Raw genomic sequence first — 20,885 nt, 5'->3', positions numbered from 1 at the left:
AGGTGGTTTGTGCGGGGTGGTTCCGGCAGGTGGGGCCGCGGGAGCAGGGAGGGTGGCGGTTTTGCTTTGACTTGGTCGTCTTGTGATCCTGGCCGCGGGAATGGGATCCGACGGCCCAGGTAACCTGGAGCCCGGACGGCAAATGAGATACCGTCCACCCCGCGTGTCTCCGCTCGCCGTCGGCGGCGCCGCCGCCGCGCTCGGAGGTCGTCTTCTCCGCCGACGAGGCCGCAACGGCACCCGTTCCCCGAGTTCCTCCTACCCGCGCGGCTCCTTCGCGGCTACTGGTCGCGGAATGCCCGGCGCACGCGCCGACGCGCGGCGCATTCCCGCGACGTGCCCCCGGCTCCCCGCCGCCTCGTCGCCGTGGCTCTCTCCATCCTGTTCTCCTCCGACTCCGAGGTAAGCGCCGCCGCTTTGGGAGTCTGTGTCTCGCCGGCACCGAACCTATGGCCTCCGCCATGCCCCTTTTCTAGAACAGTGCGTGAGCTCGCCGGGTGCCCAGCGCGCGCTCCCCGCCCGCTGCCGCCGTTTGGCCAGGCCGCGGCGTTGTCGGAGGTCACAGCTTCCTTCCTGCACACGCGCTCTGCTGCTCGATCGATCGGGCCGGGTGCACCTTGGCGTTCAGTCACTTGACCTCTCTGGCGGACTTCGCCACGGACGTTGGCCCCGAGCGGCTCGGCGCCGTCTGCGAGGTCCATGTCGACGAGACGGTCACGCGCGCGTGTCGTCGGGGACCCAGAAGGAACAGGAACAGGTTTAATTTCCCATCAACCCCGGAGTGAATCAAGTCGGCAAGCTAGTTTGCAGGACGAGCTAGAGTTGCCGGTGACCCGTGGAAGAAGATGAACAGAGTGTCAGTTCAGTTTGTCAGGTGTTCAGCAATTGGGACCTCGAAACTCTGAACCATCTCACGTTTTCTATTTTGGTTCGTATGACTGAACTGCATGTTCTCCTCGACTTTGGGTACCAATGTGCTTCAAACAATCGGATGTTCATGTTCGAACCACATCACTGAAGTCACTTAGGCTAGCTTTGGGTTTCAGTCACTTTGAAATCTTCGAGAATTGCATGCTTCAGACTCTATGGCGCATAGAGGTTCCCAAAGTTTTCTTTTTTTTTTGGCAACATCAGTATTATATTAACCTGTATTTACTGATATATCTCTCCGTTCGGTTCAGTTCAGTTTAACAAATGTTCAGAATTGCATTGGGAGCTTCAAACTCTTGTATCAGCACTCGGTTCCTATTTTGGTTCATTCATACGACTGCATGTTTTACTCGACTTTTTTTTGAAACGTAAAACCGGCAGAGATTGCTGATTTTATATTAATTAGTAGAGGAGAGTTAAACAAGACCTAGGTCCAAAACGGAAATAAAAGAGTATGGCTGTACAGATAATATATACTGAAAAAATTAGTCGCCCATCATTGTGATTGGTCCCAGATGCTTTGCTCCCGCCAAGACCCAACATCATGCCTCCTTTTTTATTTTGCATATCAGTTGGTCTTGATTTAGGTATTTGCGTTGGAAAACCCCTGAATTCCATTCCTTCCTAAGTTCCGCAATCCCTTAAGGTGAGCTCCGCTCATGGATCCTACGGCTGACCACCACTCGCTGATGGTTGTAAATGTTGTCTAGTCGCCTCTTGCCGGGACATGTGTAGCTACCCATTCAAAAATCTTGTTCCATATGCTTAGATTGTAGTGGCATTGTGTCAACAGGTGTAACAAATTATCATCACGTGAGTGACAGAGCATGCAAATCTTTTGGTTTGGCCATCCTCTAGTAATTAGCCAATCCGCTATCCATAGCTTATTCTGGTATACGAGCCAAAAGAAGAATTTACATTTCGGTGGTACCCAAGTTCCTGGGGGATGGATCCGATGAATTGCGCGTCGTATGCTAAAGCCATCGTGCACTCTCCATGTTTGGTCAGCTTCCAAACAATAGAACCAGGCGTGCCTAGGGTGAGATGAATATTCCGTAGTCTGTTCCACAACTGGTGAATTTAGATAATTGCGTGCTAGATGAGATGGCCACTATGTTGATATCTGCTAACCACGCGTCGTTGGTTAGTGCATCTTTGACTGTTCTTCTTCTGTTCTTTGAGATTTTGTATATAGTCGGCGCTAGATTTTTCGACACAACTCCTTATAGCTATGCAGAATCCCTAAATCATGTTGTTTCCTCGTCACCTAGCGTGATGGTGCTGGCTGCCGCAAACAAGCAGCGATCCTTTCCATTGTATGGGATTTGCATGCCGACCCAAGGTTTGTGAGGTCCAGGGGCGGATCTACGGCCCGGGCTGCCGGGGCTGCAGCCCGGGGCGAGACCATGGAGTCCCTTTAACATATGTGCTGTTTAGCCTAACAAAATGAGGTTTAGGAGACAAGATTAGACTGTTTTAGGTGTGATTTAACAGCTCAGCCCGGGGCGCAGCCCCGTTTTGGATCCGCCCCTGGTGAGGTCCCTTCCATTCCTACCACAGCCAACGAAGCTGTAGAGCTCGAGCAAATTTCTTTAGGTTTAGAATTCCTAGCCCGTCCAATCTTGTTGGTCTGCAGGCTCTAGGTCATGCAACCTTACACTTCCCTGTCCCTGATTTTACTCGACTTTTGACGCCTATGTGCTTCAAATGGTCGGATTTTCGTGTTCCAAATACAGCGCAGGCCCAGCACACGATCGCACCTGTTCTCCCTGACCTCCGCCGGCCGGATCCTGACACGGTGCAGGCCTGACGTCGTAGCCCGGGCCGTACGCGTAGGTCGACCAGCGGCGCGCCTGCCCGTTCCACCTCAGGACGCGGCGTCGCCGTCGAACGCGACACTCTCTGGGCCGCGCATGCAGCAGCGATCCCCGGAGCGGCAGATGACAGGTGCTGGCTGCCTGGCTCCGGCTGCCGTCGATGGTGGCAGTCTCGTAGACGGGGCGTGCGGCGGACCACGGCCGGAGGAGGTGGCGCAGCAGAACGGCGAGCGACGAGATGGCCAGTGCCAGAAGCTTCTTCTCCCCCGTGATGATGCCCAGATCCCTGGCAGCGAGGGCGCAACCCCTGGAGACGTCGCGCTTGGGGTTCCCGGCGCAGGAGGGCGCGGCTGTGGCGGCGGGCATCGCCAACGGCGGAGGCCGGCCTGCCCGGGGCCGGGGCGAGCGAAAGGTGGAGACGGGAACGAAGCGCGCGCCCGGCCACGCGTCGCAGAGAGGAAGCCGAGCATGGGCGACCGCGCGGCGGCGCTCGCGGAACAGCCAGCGGAAGCCGGGCCCCGCGACGAGCGCGTTCGCGTTGCAGAGGCGAGCATGCGCGGCGCTCCGCTGACTTTTAGTCTCGAGATCCAGGCCGTGCGAATTCGATCCGACAGTCCACGTGGCCTAAAGGCCCGGACGGTAAATGAAATACCGTCCACCCCGCACTCGTCCAGCGCGCGCTCGCCGTCCGGGGTGGACGGCGGACGCCCAGCGCGCCCTCCGCGCTCGCCGCCACCGTCGCGCCCGAACTCGTCGGAGATCCACGCGCCGCGATTCCACCGGAGGTCGTCGTCCTTACAAGCGCGGCGCCTTCGCGCGCGTGTCGCCACCGCCTAGCTCGTCGCCGTGGCCATCCATTCCGCTAGCCTCCGAGGTAACCGCCCGCGCTTTGTCTCCTCGCCGACGGTGACCCGCGACCTCCGCCATGCCATAGTCTAGTAGCACAGCGTGTGAGCTAAGCTTCGAACTTGACTGGCACGCTCTGCGCGCGGCGCGCCTGTGCGTTCGTCTGCAAATGGCATCTCCGCACAACACGCATGGATGGCGGTACGTAAGAGCTCACTACCTGCTGTCAAAAAGCTTAACTTTCAGGTATATTACCTGCTGTCAAAAGGCCAAGTTCTCTGTGTATATACTGGAGTCTGAACTCTTCACACGAATGTACTGCAAGTGCTTCTCATTGTGTGAGCACTGAAGTAGTACTTGATCAAGATCTGTACTGTACCCGAGATTCAAGAGTAAGACTAGAAACAGGGTTGAATATGGAACCAGTGTACGCACACTATGTTGCAGGGAAGCCCAATTGCATAGATCATGAACTGCAATCGCAACATTCGGTCGAATGCTAAAGCAGCCCCAAAGTTCAGAGAATGTAAGTTCATGTTTGGCTCTGTTCATTCGATTGGTGCTAAGTACCAGTTAAACAGCTAAGGAACGAGTCCAATGGCGCAGCAGCTGCCGTTGCCTTCGCCGGCGCTCCCGCCGGTGGGGTGGGCATGGAGTCAGCGACGATGGAGGAGAGTAGAACGGTGAAGACCTCGTTGACTTGTCTCCATCATTGGCTCTTGACTAGTCGAGCCCTTTCGTCTTCTTTCCCACCTTGGGTTGGCCCGACAACAACATAGCAAGAACATACTGGTAGCTGAGAGGGGCGCTTCCGGACGGGTCGACGGCGGCGACCGTCGACGGGGCCGGAGGATGAGCCGCCGAGGGGAACACAGTGCGCGTCAATGTAGGGACCACATTGTAAAATTTCCATCAGAACTCAGGAGCTATATGTAAATAATCGGATCGTGATTAGTAGTCATGATCCAAATAAGAGGGTAATTTGCAAATATTCTTATCGCGATTAATAGTCGTGATCCAAACTAGGGGTCATTTTGCAAATCCTCCAGGCGGAAGGTATATATCCATTTTGCAAATCCTCCGGACCCTTTTGCAAACTAGGGGTCATTTTGCAAATCCTTCGGGCGGGCCGCCGCGGGCCCTGCCGCCAAGCGTCCATAGATCCGTAGGCTGTTTCTCCGCAGCTTCCAAGCATACCGTTCCCAGCCGCAGTCCTGTAGCGGGAGGGGACTGGGACGCGCGCGTTCGGCCACGGCACAGATGGAGCCGCGCCGCCGTGGTCGTCGTCTCCGCATCCGAGGCCACGCACAACACCACCCGTTCCCGAGCGCCTGCTTCCCTCGCGGCGCTTTCGCACCTATACTCGCCGCGGAATGCCCCGGGTACGCGCTCGTTGCCGTGCCTCGCCATCCTGTTCTCCTCGGAGGAGGTAAGCTCCGGCGCTTTGAGATTGAGGACCTCGCCGACTGTGACCGCGGCCTCCGCCATGTCGGTCGTCTAGAACAGCTCGTGAGCTCACGCTTTGTGCAGTTCAGGTTATCAATCAGATTGCAAGCTGTAACACGCATGGATGGCGGTAAAGAGTTCATTGCATGCTGTCGAAAATCCAATCAGAAACAAATACTGCATATCGAAAACTATTGACAAATAGATAGCATTCCGATAACCAACCAGATTGATAAAAAAAAATGGAATGTGTAGAAAGTAACAAAAGAATTAGTTAAGATTTCGATCCCACACGATCACCAAGAAAAAGAAATAAATGTACCCATCAAAATGAAATGCATTCAGGCAAACTTAGTGCTCAGCATTGGGTGGTGACTTCACCGTCGACGTGCCACAGCCTCCGAGTAAAACCTTTTTAGCATCCTGTAGAGTGAGCTGAACTTTTGCTCGCACGGAGATTCTACTCGCAAAACATTAGAGCACCAGCACTTTGCCTACATACGAATTCTGAAGCATCGGATAGAGCAAGCAGGGTAGGTTAACAAAGAAAACTTGGACTGTTCTGAATGATTAAAACCGCAACAAAGTTTAACATGCTATCTGCTGCATCACATGAGCTGAAATAAAAATGGGATTTTTGATGATCTTGCCCCTACTTTGAAGTGCAATTGTGTTTTTACCCTCATTTTTCTAACTTTGTGATTTTGCCCTCAACTATTCACAAGTCATTGTGATTTTGCCCTTGGTCTTTGCGTATTTGCCCCTGTTTTGACCGTTGACTAGGGGCAAAATCGCATTGAGTTATGAATAGTTGAAGGCAAATTCACAAAGTTGAAAAAATAAGGGTAAAATCACAATTACACTTGAAAACAGGGGCAAGAACACAAATGCCCCAATAAAAGATGATAGTAGCTAATTTGATTGTTCGGAAAAAATAGTTGCTAATTTGCTATGTCTATTTCTGGTGAGCACCCTAAGTTTGTCAAGGACTTGAAGAACCCACACTTGATTCCTCGCCTGAAGTGACCAGTGCCGCTCTTAGCACTGCAGAACAGAAAAAATAAAAATTTCAAAAACAATATATTTGTTTCTAACTAAACACAAGGAACCAACAATTTGATGCTAAAGTGCTAACTGCTTGCACAGGACAGGAAAACAGCAATCTCTTATTATCGTCAGTTCCACAAGTTAACAAACACACTAGATCGTATGAACAAAAGATGGACCCAGAAACTGCTGAACAACACGTATCCTTTTTCTTTACGACAAATCATCATCCATGCTTCTATGCTATTAAGTAGCATACCATAGCTAGCTAAGCTCGATCATACAGGTAGGTAATGGCCTTTTATGGTTACATTCCTGCAAGTTATTACCTTACTGGGAGCAGGGTTAAAGATATGCCACTAAATCAATACCTACGCGCGGTAGCCAATTGCAGCAGTGGCTATAATAAAAAGGAAATATAGGCCTATCACACTTGACAGTTCTACATGACATTAGGATAATAACAACTTTATTATAAAACAAATCACACAGTCTATTCCGAGACAGCAACCAATACATTCCCTAAATAGCAGGCTAAGAGAATTTAGTGGCTAGGCTCTAAACAACTAATAGCAGGCTAAATGAGGCTACAACGAGCTATATCGGCTAAATTGTACACTACTAGGGAATGGATCTTTCGTCCACTCCCTTAGTACCGGTCACATTTGGACCTAGTATTAATATTAGCATTAGTACCAGGTCCAAATTTGGGATCCACTGGAGGCCCTTTAGTACGGGTGGGAGCTTCACCAAGTACTAAAGGTCACCCATTAGTACTGGGTGGAGGCTCCACCCGGTACTAATGTGTCTGAAGGCCTTTAGTGCCGGGTGGAGACTCCACCCGGTACTAAAGCCATCCCCCGCGCGGTACCCGCTCCCACATGCATCCCTATCTTTCCTATCTCTCTCTCCCCCTCTCTCAGCAGAGCGCAACAGCAACAGCAGATAGCACGCGCCCGCTGCTCTCTCTCTCTCTCTCGCTCGCTCTCGCTCCTCTCCTTTCTTAACGCGGGCGGCGGGAGCAGCGGGGCGGAGACGGGCGGGCGGAGGGGCGGAGGCGAGGCGGAGGGCGGGGGCGGAGGTGGCGGGCGAGCGGAGGGGTGGTGGAGGCGGAGGGTGAGGCCAGGCGACGGGCGGGTGGAGGGGCGGCGGAGGCGGAGGGCGGGCAGTGGGAGGGGTTGGGCGGCCGGCGGGGGGAGGGGGGGAGGGAGGGAGGGCAGGGGCCGGCGGGGTTAGGGGTGTGGGGCGGGGATTCATTTTTTTTAATTTTTCAATACTCTTTAGCACCGGTTATCTCAAATCGGTACTCTAAAGGCTCCCTTTTAGTACCGAATTTCTAGTACCGGTTGCGAAACCGGTACTAAGGGGGTTCCGAACCGGTACTAATAACGTTTTCTCTAGTAGTGGGGCTATAGCCGGCTATTTAAAACCAACTGCGAATACAAGTGTACGTGCCTATAAATCCACCCTTTACAAAGGAATCACAACTGAGCAAACCTGAAGAAGAATAAGCAGGATCGGAGGTCAAGTGGTGTTACCTGGTATGTAGAAGCTGACAAAGGGAACGATGTCGTAGAAGCCACTGGCCATGGAAATCTTGGTTGCCCGCGCAGACTTGAGATCAAGACCGTAGAGCCCATCAATCATCTTCAGGAAGATGATGCCGGCGCCGTCCGCAAACGCAACCACACATGGCATGCTCCCGGGGAGGAAGGCATCAGCAGGAAGGTGCTTGTTGAGCTCGATGGATCTGCCCAACACCCATGCTCCATCCAACCCGTTAGGAGAAAGCTCCAGTGACCAGAGCCTGAGCACAGTATACTGCAGCCACAGCTCCGCGAACCCTAGCTTGCCGTCCTCCATGGCCATGAGCACGATGCGAGAGCCGTAGGCGAGCATGCGCGGCAGGCGAAGATGGTACATCTTGCGCGTGCCCAGATCGTACTTGAGGACCCTGGTCCCCCTGAGGAACACGAAGTGGATCGCGTTCCCGGCGAGAGCACCGGGAGAGGCGATGTCGAGGTCGTCGCCGGGGTGGTCGGCGCTGGTCGCGTCGCTCCACGCGCCGAACTCCGAGGAGTAGACGCTGGCGAAGATCCTCTCGGAGTCGATGCCGACGAAGACGACGCGGAAGGGACCAGCGTGGCAGTCGAGGTGGTCGCAGGCGGCGCCGGCGTCCGCGCCGCAGAGCACGGCGGCGTTCCAGTTGAGCACCTGGTGGGGCCGCTTCAGGAGGGGGAGCTGACGGAGCTGGTCGGTGGTGGGGTCCCAGACGGCGAGGGCGGACTCCTGGTCGCGGTGGGGCGCGGGGGTCCCCGGCAGCCTGTTGAGGAGGACGCGGCCGTGGCGGGCGTCGTGCGCGCGGTAGCCGCGGAGGTCGTCGCGGGCCGGGCGGAAGCCGCAGGTGGGGTTGGGGATGAATCGGGCGACGCCGCCGGTGAGGGTGAGGTTGGCGAGGACCCCCAGCACGGGGGGCGCGCCGCGGTAGCGCTCGCGGTAGCGGCGGCGGAAGCCGCGGTTGGCCATGAGGCGCGCCCAGCGCTTGCAGGTGAGCGCCGAGCGGAGGAGGCGCGCGGGGTCGTCGGCGGGGACGCGGACGAGGATGTCCTCGACGACCTCGTCGGGCAGGTGCGGCGGCACGCGGAGCGGCGGCGGCGGCATGGGAGCGTCCATGGCTTGCTTCGTTCGGGGGAAGTGAAACTGAAGTGTGGAGAGAGAGAGGAAAGCCGGGGGCGGCGAGGGAGTGGTTTAAGCCGAGTTGCCGACTGTGGACTGCAAGAAGCCAGCGGAAGTGGTCCGGGAGGATTCGCTTGAATTGAAAATCTGATGCCAAGGCAGCCGGGAGGATTCCACAAGTTTGATTGATTTTTTCCCAGAGGAATTTTGATTGTATTGGATAATCTCCTATCATAAAAGAAGGAATTATGCTACTTGTCCAACTTTGTCGATGGCTTCTTCTCCGGCGCCGGTGATGTTAGGGCGGGTGAGAGTGGTGGGTAGTGAGTGGGAAGACGATGGTAGCAGCGGCGTCATTCGCTATAGGTGGAGAGAGACGAGTGGATTGGCGGGAGCGGTACATTTTAAAAGGGTTAACGTGGAAGCGACAAGTGGTGGCAAATACGCCAACTTTTCGCTTTTGCGCGGGAAACGAGCGAAAAAGGTGGCGGTGAGGTATCTTGCCAAAGAAGAAAAATAATTTCAAAGGAAAAAAAGGTAGGTATGCCTTGTGTGGCTGCGGAGGAGGAAGGGGAAAGGCATTTGCAGGCCATGCTGGTGTTAGGCAGGGTTTTAAAATTCATTTTCGGTATTTTTTCAGTCCTATCGAAATGACCGAAATTCACAGATAAAATTTGAGTTAAAAAGGTAGATCTTTCAGTGAATAGAGCGATATTTCGGATGAACATGATTATAACATAGGATATTCATTTCAGTTCTAGATCGATCATCTAATAACTAGTCAGACCCAAAGAAAAAAAAGGAAAGAATAAAACATTTTGGTTCAATCCAAGGCAACATATAATTTGATAAAACTCCAAACATTATGGTCTAGGTAGAGTAACAAGTTGATTTCTAGTACCGTACCTCCTATCCAGTTCATAGACAGATCGAGGGTCACACTTTACACTTGTGTCGCCTGCCTGTCCTTCTCGGTTTAATTGAATATCGGATTAATCCAACCATTCACAAATTGTTGGTATATTTTTTGTACTATAGCTTGTACACATATTTTATATCAAGCCACCTATGTTAAAAAGCATAAATCTACTAATTTTCGAAATAGCAATACATTAACTATTGAGTACTCAGTTGGATTTTATGGTGGTGATTTGCTTTTTATGATTGACAAAAGTTCACATTTCATCCTTCAACTTTTCTTTTTGTCCAATTTTGACGAGCAACTCTAATATATATGGTTTAGTTTTAGTTTGGTTACTCTAACTTTCAATTTCATCTAGTTTTGACCCCTGAGCCCAAACATAGCGGTTCATGCTGATGTGGCAACAATTTGTTAAGTAGAAATGAGGGAAAATATTCAAACGAAGGGGGAAACAATTCTAAAGATATCTTTTGATACTAGAAATCCTATAAAAGTAACTAGAGCTTGTGAAACAAGTTCTACTAGATTCCAGTAAAGATTTAATAAATTCAAAATAGGAAAGGTTTAATAAAATTTCAAATAAATCCATATAGATCTTGTCAATCATTGACAAGAAATCTCTTCATCCTCATTAATGATTATGGCCATGGGATATCTGCTCTGAAAATTTCAATCAAAGACTATACTTTAAGTAAAAAAGAATCTTATGGACTTGGTTTTTGATGAGCATGAAGAGATTTCTTGCCATTGATATCATGGTCTATATGGATTTATTTAAAATTTTATAAATCCTCTTTTATTTTTTTGGATTTATTGAATATTTTATTCAAATCTCGGAGAACTTGTTTCATGAACTCTTGTTATTTGTGTGAGATTCCATGCGCCCCAAAATATGTCCAGGACTTTTCTGAATATTTTTTGGAGGTGTTTAAAATATCCTAAACCGCTTTGACTGGGCTGAGGGGTCAAAACTAGATGGAACTGAACGTTAGGGTGCCCACGGTATTGTAGCTAGAGGTCAAAATTAGTTGAAACTGAAGAGGTGATGAGTGAAATATGGACTTATTCCTTTGTGATTTGTGCTCCGATCCGCCTGTCTAAATTTCCCTCCCCCATGGCTTTCGCTAGCCAATTTCCTTTCCGCTTGGCTTTCGCTAGCCAATAAATGTTGTTGCTCTCTGGTTTGTTTGGCAGATTGTAAGCCCTGTGGCGTTTTTCTGAAATTCTGCTTGGCCAGTTGGTTGGAGTTAATCTGCCAGCTTGTATAGAGCGGTTTGTAGCAGGCAGGTGAGTGGCATGTCGAGGGAAAGAAGCGCGAGTTCACCCAACCCAAGGTCATTTCCGACGCATCATCCCTGCATGCCGTGTTGACACTTTCATTGAGATGCCCTCGCCTCCTCCTCCTCCTGCGCCGCCGCCTACTACTGCGCCTCAGTCCCTGGAGACAGCCCTGCTGCTCCCTGTCAGGGTCCAGGAGTACTCAAATCTGAAATCACTGCCATTCTCTCCCGGCAGGACTTGAACTCTGTTTGGCGAAGTCTTTCAGAGGTGCCCCGGAGTACGTGCATTTCACTTGGTGCCAAATCTTTTCGCAGTCCACACTTTCACTGCAAGCTGGTGTTCAGGAGTACAGGTACAGTAGGCTAATGCAGGGGCTCATCTCTCAGATGTTGCTCGTTCTTTTCTAATTCCTGTGCAAGGCGCTATTGTTCAAGAACAGGTATACAAGCTAACGCACCGAACTATTGAACACCATATTAACCATTACTCTCTCTCTTTTCCTATCTTCTTTTTTCAATTAAACCTTTAAAAAAGAGAGAAAAGCTCTTCACGTACAAATGTTCCGATCCTAATGTGGTGCAGGTGGCAACTGACCGAGTACAGTAAAACAAGTACTGGTGGCAACTGACCGAGTACAGTAAAACAAGTACTGCATAAGTAGCATTCCTAGCTATAAGCAAACAGAGAGTAATCAAACAGATGAAATGCGAAGAAACTAACAGATGAATTAGTTATAAGATTTCTATGCTTGGTCAGCAACTAAGCATCACACTCCTGCACAATAACCAAGCAGCAAAACATCAATGTAACCGTCGAAATGAAATGCACGCAAGAAGGGTAGCTTTGACAGTTCTGGCTGCCGCAACAAAGCTTGATATGAAGTCTGCTACATCTCATGATCCGAAATCAAAGATGGTACTAGTTCATATGTCCTGCTATTCCTGATTATTGATACATCTAATAAGGATTTCTATCCCACCCTAAAACTCATACTGCTTATCATTTGCATTTCTATCACCACCAAATCTCCCATTGCCAAATGCCAAGAAACTTCTCTGGTGGTGAGCACCCTGATGAGTTTGTCAAGAACTTGTCGAAGCACTCGCACCTGATCCCTCGCCTGTAGTGGCCAGTGCCTGCCTCAGTACTGCAGAACACAAAAACACAAGTTTCACTAGTATCAGCAGGTTGAGAAATCATTTCCTCACATCGTAAATTTGTTTCCAACCAAGCACAAATAACCAATAAGTTGCTGCAGAAGTGCTAATGATGGTCAACAAAGTACAGGCAGACAACAACAGGTTATTTTCGACAGCTCCAACAGTTAAAAACCACAGCTGATCATATTAACTCAAGCCAATTCCAGCTGATCATACTCATGACATTGGGAGAACAAATCTTATAAAATCATTATTCCCCATACCGAACATTGGCGCAACGTAACTGCATGTGTGCCTACAAATTCAGTCCTTATAGAGAAAATTGCACAACTGAGCAAAACCGTACAAGGCTAATAGTAACCAAGGGTTCAAGTGTGTGGTAGTACCTGGAGTGTAGAAGCTTGTATAAGGAACAACGTCGTAGAAGCGGTGGCCCATAACCTTGGTGCCCTTCCTGAACTTGAGATCAAAACTGTAGAGCCCATCAGTGGTCTCCAGGAAGACGACATCCACGGCGTCCGCAAAGGCAACCACATCAGGTGAGTTCCTGAGGGCACGAGGAGGGAGGCGTGTGCTGAGCTCAATGACTCTCCTTCTTGCCCATCCTCCTACATTTCCATCAGGACCAAGCTCCATTGCCCAGAGTGTGAGAGTATTCAGATTGTCCACCTCGGCGAATCCCAGCCGTCCACCGTCGTCCATGGCCATGAGCACCATGCACCAGCTGTAGAGTCTGTGTGGCAGTGGAATCACAGAGAGGCTCTCCGTCGCCAGATCGAACTTGAGTATGTGGGTGTCCTGAAGGAACACGAAGTGGAGCGCGTTGCCGGCTAGAACGCCGGGCACCGCCTCGTCGATGGGGTCGTCTTCTTGAGGTTCGCCGGGGATCAGGAGCTCACCGGACGCTGGCTGGCTCCACGCACCGGACTCGGAGGAGTAGACGTGGGCGAAGATCTCCTTGGCGTTCATGCCGATGAAGACGACGCGGAAGGGCCCGGCGCCGCAGTCGAGGTGGTCGCAGGCGTCGTCGCCGCCGCCGGCGGTGCCGGCGCAGAGCACCGCGGCGTTCCAGTTGCGCACCTCCCGGCGCCGGAGCTGGAGGAGGGGGAGGTGACGCTGCTCGTCGGTGATGGGGTCCCAGACGATGAGGGCGGAGGCGGAATCCTGGTGGCCCGTTGGTAGATCCGTCCCCGGCACCCGGTTGAGGAGGACGCGGCCATGGCGTGCGTCGTGCGCGCGGTAGCCGTCGCGGTCGGCGCGGGGCGTGCGGAAGCCGGCCGTGGGGAAGAACCGGGCGACGCCGTCGGTGCGGACGAGGTTGGCGAGGAAGCCAAGCATGGGCGCCGGCCGGTGGCGCTCGCGGTACCGGCGGCGGAAGCCGCGGTCGGCCATGAGGCGCGCCCAGCGCTTGCAGGTGAGCGCCGAGCGGAGGAGGCCCGCGGGTTCGTCGGCCGGGACGCGGAGGAGGATGTCCTCGACGATCCCGTCCGGCAGGTGCGGCAGCGCGCGCGGCGACGGCGGCGTGGGACGACACGGAGGAGCGTCCATGGCTTTGGGCTTTTGGTCGGGGAGAGCTGAAACTGAAATGTTGGAGGGAGGAACCCGTGGGGCTTTTGTGCCGGCTGGGGGGTCTGCAAGAAGCCACCGGAAGTGGTCTGGAAGGATTCACTTGAATTCAATCTCCAATCAGCTGGGAGGATTCACTTTGATTGAATTTTTGCCCCCGAGGAACTGTGGTTGAATTGAATCTACGATCAAAAGGATGAGGAATTGTGCGCATGTCAAATTTAAGCAGCGGGTTCTTCTTCGACGACGGTGACATTAGGGTGGGGTGGCGGGGGGCGGTTGGTAGTTGGCGGGAAGATGAGGTAGCAGCGGTGTCGTTTGTCTTGGGTGGCAAGATCAGACCATCGTGGGAGTAGCATATTTGAAGGGGTACGACAAGTGGCGGGAGATTCACCAACTTGCAGTTTTGCACGGGAAACGAGGGAGGATGGCGGTGGCTAGGCTGTCTTTCCAAAGAAGGAAAATAAATCAAGAGGAAACGGTAGGTGTACATCCACAAAAGAGGAAGGAGTAGATGGTAACGTCAAGCCAAATAAATCCAGAGGAAACGGTAGGTGTACATCCACAAAAGAGGAAGGAGAAGATGGTAATGTCAAGAAGATTGGCAAGAGGTGGTGCTCATAATCGAGAGGCACTTGAGGGGTTGTGGCAGTTGGCGGGAATGAGGTGAGCTTAAGGAGCTGTGGTGGTGTCATCCACCATGGTGTTGAGAGACTAGCAGATGGATGTTGTTGGCGGCACCAGCACCTTTAAACGGGATAACATGGAAGCGACAAGTGGCGATAGATCGGCCAACTTTCCAATTTGCGCGGGAAATGAGGGAGAAGGATGGCGGTGATTGGTGAGGGCATTGTGTCAAAGAAGGAAAATAAATCCAAAGGTAAAAGGTAAGTGGATGACTCTAGATGAGGAAGATACGGATGGTAGGCCATGCCGGAGATAGGCACAACAATGAGGAGGTAGCGCTGGAGACACTGCGCGGGATTGGGAGGAGCTTGAGGGGTTGCGGTGGTTGGTGGGAATGAGGTGAGCTCGAGGAGCTAAGGCAGTTGGTGGGAGTGAAAGAGAGGTCTTTGTAGTTACTCCCTCCGTCCCAAAATATAGCTACGTTTAGCTTTCAAAAGTAATATCTCTAAAAATAATTTATTTCAAATAAAAAAGGTTATATAATAGTTGGTTTCATGATAAATCTACTAGCATTATTTAGCATTATTTTTATGCTACTAGGCTCTATGATTATTTCTCTATTCGTAGTGAAAGTTGAAAATGTTTGATTTCGAAAAAATCTAAACGTATCTATATTTTGGGATAGAGGGTGAATAACTAAAATGAAAGATCCAAAATTTGATATATTTAAACCCTTCTTAATCTATCATGTAATAATTAGGTGGACCAAAAGAAAAGGACCAAAAGGAAAAAGCCTTTTACGTATTATAATAGCTGGAGTTTGTATATCTTTTCTATCTCTTGTCAGTGTTAGAAAACAAAAAAGGACCAAATTAATAATAGGCTAACTATTGATTTCTCTTAAGCCAAAATTTATGGTGCTTATAGGTGAGCATTTTGCGGACTAGGCGAACCTCGATTTTTGTTGGGCCTAAAATCAGCGCCCAAGCCTTCATAATCCCATTAACCTCGCCAGGCTGGCAAAGTCAGGCCCAAGTAAGGTTTAGCTGGGCCGCTAACTATTTTTAGTAGAAAATTAATTCATTTAATGTTTTGGGCTGGAATCCGGGTGGCCCATTTTTTTCTAGCATGGAAAACTAGCGCCAAGCCTAGCCCTAGATCTAGCTTCGGGCTGAGCCGGGCTTGTTTTGCTCAGGTCTAACTACGGTGATATGCTATTATGATTGATAAAAAAACCATATTTGATCATTCAACTTTTCAATTTGTCAAAATTTGACGCTAAACTTTCATACTATGAGTTTAGTTACCCATCTTTTCATTGCGTCTAGTTTATTCTTGAGCCCAGTTAAAACGATTTAGGATCGACGTGGCAGGAACTTTTAAATTTGATGATGAAAATAATATTTAATAATTGTAAGAAAAAAACTCAAACACCCCCAATTTTTTAAAAAAAGACCCTGAAAATATTTTGTGATACAAGGGATCCCGTAAAAGTAACTAAAGCTCGTGAAACAAGTTTCACAAGATTCACGTAAAATATGCAATAAATCTTATCGATAAAAAAGGTTTAACAAAATTCAAAATAAATACATATAGACCTTGTCATCAATGAAAAGAAATATCCTCATCCCGTGTGATGACTATGGATATATAGATACTTGTGATGAAGACGAAGAGATTTCTTGTCATTGGGTCCTTGAAGAATTATTCAAATGTTACAAATCGCTTTTATTTTTAGATTTGATATTTTATTTTAAGATTGGAGAACTTGTTCCAAGTGCTCTTTTTTTTTTGGATTCCTTGTGTCTCAGAATATCTTCAGGGTTTTCTTGAAATTCTTGGAAGTGTTTGGGTAGTTTCTCTCATTTATATATTTTTTCTCTCATCTAAATTCAAAAGCCACCTTCACGTTAGCCTTAAACCGCTTTGACTCTGCGCAGGTGCTAATCTAGATGGAATTGAAACCTCTAATATCATACTTGGGAGTAAAAATTAGACAAGCCGAAGTGTCGATGGATCAAATGTGGACTTCATCCTCTGTGATTTGTGCGTTACCTGTCTAATTTCCTTTTGGCTTGGTGTTCGTGTGGTACATTAAACCCAGTTTAAATTTCTGAAATTCCGCTCTGCTCTGCTTTACCATCTTGTAGAGCCGTGCAAGCGAACTGCCGCATTCATGATCGATACCGTGCACAACACTAATTCAGGACGCATGATGCCGTAAGCAACACCAATCTCACTGACGGCAAACGGTTGTCGCAGGAAGCACGAGAAACAAACAAGCTCTGAATCACGATCTTCATCCCTAACAAGAACATACAAGCTCTGAATTCTGAACAACGATGAGACTGAAACTGAACATTGGCAGTAGTTTGGTGTTGGTGACAAAATCTTTTTACAGTCCACACTTTCCGCTTCATTGCAAGCTATTGTTCAGAAGTATAGGCAGACTAGGCTAATGCAGGGGCTCCTCACTCTGATGTTACTCACTCCTTTCCAATTCCAGTGCAATTGATCAGAAACAGGTAAAAAGCTGACACGTCAAACCATTCAACACAATGTATTAGCTAACCCACCCATTCAACTACGTCATAGATGACAATCCGATAACCAAACAGAGTGATCAAATATATGAAATGTGGGGAAGTAACAAATGAATTACTCAAGATTTCTATTGTCAGCAACGAAGCATCAGAATAAGCATCGGAAACAGTAGCTTCACCGTGTGCTCTGGGCACACGACAAAGCCTAAAAATCACTCGGCAAAGCTTTTGCCAAGTGTACGGCACTCGGCAAAGCTGTCTTTGCCGAGTACTTTTGATTGAGCACTCGGCAAAGACTTTGCTGAGTGCTAAAACCAACACTCGGCAAAGACTTTTTGAAAAATATAAAAAAACCCACCGCCACCCGCCCGTGGCTCCCCCCGCCGCCACCACCACCAGGCCGCTACCACGCCCGCCGCTGCCACCACCACCTGTGCAAAAAAAAAAGAGGGAGAGGGAGGGAGATGCGGGGAGAGGGAGGGAGGGGAGGGAGCGGCGGCGCCGTGGGAGGGAGGGGGAGGCGGCCGGGCGTGTTTGTAAGGTTGCGAGTTTGCCGAGTGCCAGATCGGGACACTTAGCAAAGCCACATCTTTGCTGAGTGCCAGATCGGGGGCACTCGGCAAAACCTTTTTTTTTCTTTTCCTTCTTTTCCATAACGTATTTTTCTAAATTTGTTCTGATGTACTTTTAAATTCACTCAACAAGATATATTTGATTTTTCGATGAATATTATTCCAGTAATTTATGCTGTTACAACTCAAATTTAATTTATATCAATTAAGATTTTATAATTGCACTTAATAAATTAAAATTATCAAATGGATCCAAAAAATTACCAAAAATTCACATGAAACAATCTATGCTCTATATTGCCTATATAAAAAGTTTTGAAGTCAAACCACAATTCGACCGTCACTTTGACTCCAAATCTTACGAATCCTTCTCAACGCTATAATTATTCTTCTGAGATGCTTCGGTTTCTAAACATCGTACGTGACAAATTGTGCGAAATCTTCTTAATTTTTTACCACAGTCTCCACGTATGATATCATCACATCATGACAAATCTCATGATTTTCAGACTTTGTTTGCTTTATCTAGAATTTAAAAACTATTCGACCACGCGTTCGTGGTCGTGTTTCCTGAACAAAATGTTCGAAATTTCTTTTTATTTTCCAGATAAGGCCTCACACTAGACTCAATAACATGAATATCACTTTTCTACTTATCTTATTCTATTATTTGAATCACTTGCAGTTCAAATTTGACTTATACCAGAAAAATTCTTTGAAATGCAATAAATTAATTAAATATAGCAAATATATCCTCAAATATCCCAAATTTTAACATGGAATACCACATGTTGTATGTGGAGAGTAGAAAAAGTTTCAAGGTCAGAAGAGAAAAAAATGAAATTATTTGCCGAGTGCCAAATAATTACACTCGGCAAACATATTTCTTCGCCGAGTGCTAGACAATTACACTCGGCAAACATATTTCTTTGCCGAGTGTCTAGTTTTGCTGAGTGTTTTTTCTAGTTTGTCGGGTGTCGAACTTTGCCGAGTGTTTTTTTTTGCCTTGTTTGCCGAGTGCAATTATTTTACTGAGTGTTTTTTTCAGCACTCGGCAAAGTGCTTGTTTGCCGAGTGCCCGATGGATTGCACTCGGCAAACCCTCTTGCACTCGGCTTACCTACTGTTTCCGGTAGTGATGCCACACAATAACTAAGAAAAAAAATTCAATGTAACTGTAAAAATGAAATGCATACAGACAAGGTCCATTAGGCAAAGCAGTAGAGCACTTTGCCAGCATATGAATTCTGAAGCATCAGAAAGAGCAAACAGGGTAGGTTGACAAGAAAACTTTGAGTGTTCTGGATGATTAAAACTGCAACAAAGTTTAACACGCAGTCTGCTGCGTCTCATGAGCTGAAATCAAAATGATAGTTGTGCCTTGGAGCAAAAAACTCAGGTACTACTATTTCTGACTCTGTCACGATGTCTATATCTAGTTTGTCTGTAGGCAAAGTCCACAGACTAAGACCGGCGCCAACCTCGCTAATGCTAAAGAGCTAGCTGTTGCCAAGAAATCCTCTGATGAGCACCCTGAGTTTGTCAAGCACTTGTTGAAGCACCAGCACTTGTTCCCTCTCCTGAAGCGGCCAGTGCCGCTCTTAGTACTGCACAACAGAAAAAAATATCAGCATTTTGAGAAATCAATTTCCCCTCATTCAGTATCTGTTTATAACCAGCACAAATAACAAATAAGTTGCTGCTAAAGTTCTACTGGTCAGCAGGACAGGCAAACAATAATAGGAAATTATCAGCAGCTCCATCTGTTAACAACTATAATTCCTCATATTAAGAGAATTAAAGATGGATTGAGAAACTGCAGAAAAAAGCACCTAACCCTTTTTAGGATAACTGGCCATAGCTTCTATGTGCTGTCACGTAACATACTGCATACCATAGCTAAGGAATGCACAGGGTTAAAGATATGTGTGAAGCTGATAAGTGGCATGTAGAAGCTACATCATACAGGTACTACGCAGTGGCCTTTTATGGTTTCAATTGGTGCCAGTTACCTTCCTGGCCCAGACTAAACCAAGATAATTTTCAAATGTCCATAACAGGTTCAGGTGTAACGGATGAATCAATTCCGACCGCATAGCTAGCAAATTGCAACAACAGCAGCCATACAAGGAAACATGAATGTATGTGTATCACAGATTTATATGACATAGGGAAATACAACTATATAAAACCAAGCGCATATACTATTTGCGGCCGCCAACCAAAATATTTTCCGTACTGAAAATTGTTGCAACTCCCCACTCTTTATAGAGAAAAATAACGACCGAGCAAAGCTGTACAAGGATAACAAGCAGGATGCAATACCTGGTGTATAGAAGCTGACGTATGGAACGACGTCGTAGAATCCACCACTGGTCATGGGAATCTTTGCCCCTTGAGGAGCACGAAATGGAGGGCGTTCCAGGCTAGCACGCCGGGCAGGGTGGCGTCGAGCACTCGAGCTGGTCGTCTTGGAGCGGAGCGGTGGTCGCCTTCTCGCTCAACGCGCCGGAATCGGAGCAGTAGACGTGGGAGAAGATCTGCTTGGCGTCGATGCCGACGAAGACGACGCGGAACGGCCCGCGGTGGCAGTCGACGTGGTCGCAGGCGCCGGCGGCGGCGCCGCAGAGCACGGCGGCGTTCCAGCTGTGCACCTGCCGGCGTCGCTTCAGGAGAGGAAGCTGGTGCTGCTCGCCGGTGATGGGGTTCCACACGGCGAGGGCAGACGGCTCCTGGCCCTGGCCCTGGGGTGCATCGCTCGCCTCCGTCAGCCTGTTGAGGAGGACGCGGCCGTGGCGGGCGTCGTGCGCGCGGTAGCCGTGGCGTTCGTCGCGGGCCGGGCAGAAGCCGTGCGTGGGGATGAACCTGGCGACGCCGCCGGTGATGGTGAGGTTGGCGATGATCCCCAGGATGGGTGCCTTCCCGTGGCTCTGGCTGTACCGGCGGCGGAAGCCACGGTCGGCAAAGAGGCGAGCCCAGCGCTTGCAGGTGAGCGCCGAGCGGAGGAGGAGGGCGCTGTTGTCCGGCGGGACGCAGACGAAGATGTCCTCGACAATCTCGTTCGGCACATGCATTGTCGCGCGGAGCGACGGCGGCGCCATGGGAGGGGTCGGAGGAGCGTCCATGGCTTGCTTCGGTCGGGGGAAGTGAAACTGAAGTGTCGAGAGTGGAAACCCGGGGGCGGTCAAGGGAGTGGTTTTATACTTTTATGGTGACCGAGGTCTGCAAGAAGGCAGTGGAAGTGGTTGTGGCCGTGTGGGAAGATTCACTTGAATTGAATCTCCAATCAAGCCAGCCGGGAGGATTGCGTAACTTTGATTGATTTTTCTCCTACAAGACCTTTGAATGAATTGAATGTCGTAGCAGAAAAGAAGAAATTATGCTACTTGTTCGAACTTTGTCGACGTCTTCTTCTCCGGCACCGGTGATGTTACGGCGACCGGCAGTGGTGG

The 20,885-nt window shown here is 49.4% G+C and overlaps 2 protein-coding genes across 2 annotated transcripts; both read right to left on the bottom strand.

Moving 5' to 3' along the window:
- Positions 1–7,610: 7,610 nt before the first annotated feature.
- LOC101777386 lies at positions 7,611–8,747 on the bottom strand. Its single transcript, XM_004958796.1, has one exon. It carries the CDS (start codon positions 8,745–8,747, stop codon positions 7,611–7,613), a length of 1,137 nt encoding a protein of 378 aa, XP_004958853.1.
- An 11,112-nt stretch (positions 8,748–19,859) lies between these two features.
- On the bottom strand, positions 19,860–20,534 carry LOC101776556. Its single transcript, XM_012843507.1, has one exon. It carries the CDS (start codon positions 20,532–20,534, stop codon positions 19,860–19,862), a length of 675 nt encoding a protein of 224 aa, XP_012698961.1.
- Between the last annotated feature and the right edge of the window lie 351 nt (positions 20,535–20,885).

This window comes from Setaria italica, chromosome II (assembly GCF_000263155.2).
Source record: "Setaria italica strain Yugu1 chromosome II, Setaria_italica_v2.0, whole genome shotgun sequence".
In the NCBI taxonomy this organism is placed as follows: Eukaryota; Viridiplantae; Streptophyta; class Magnoliopsida; order Poales; family Poaceae; genus Setaria; species Setaria italica.
Note: the sequence above shows the minus strand (reverse complement) of the source record. Positions and strands in the feature narration are given on the sequence as shown.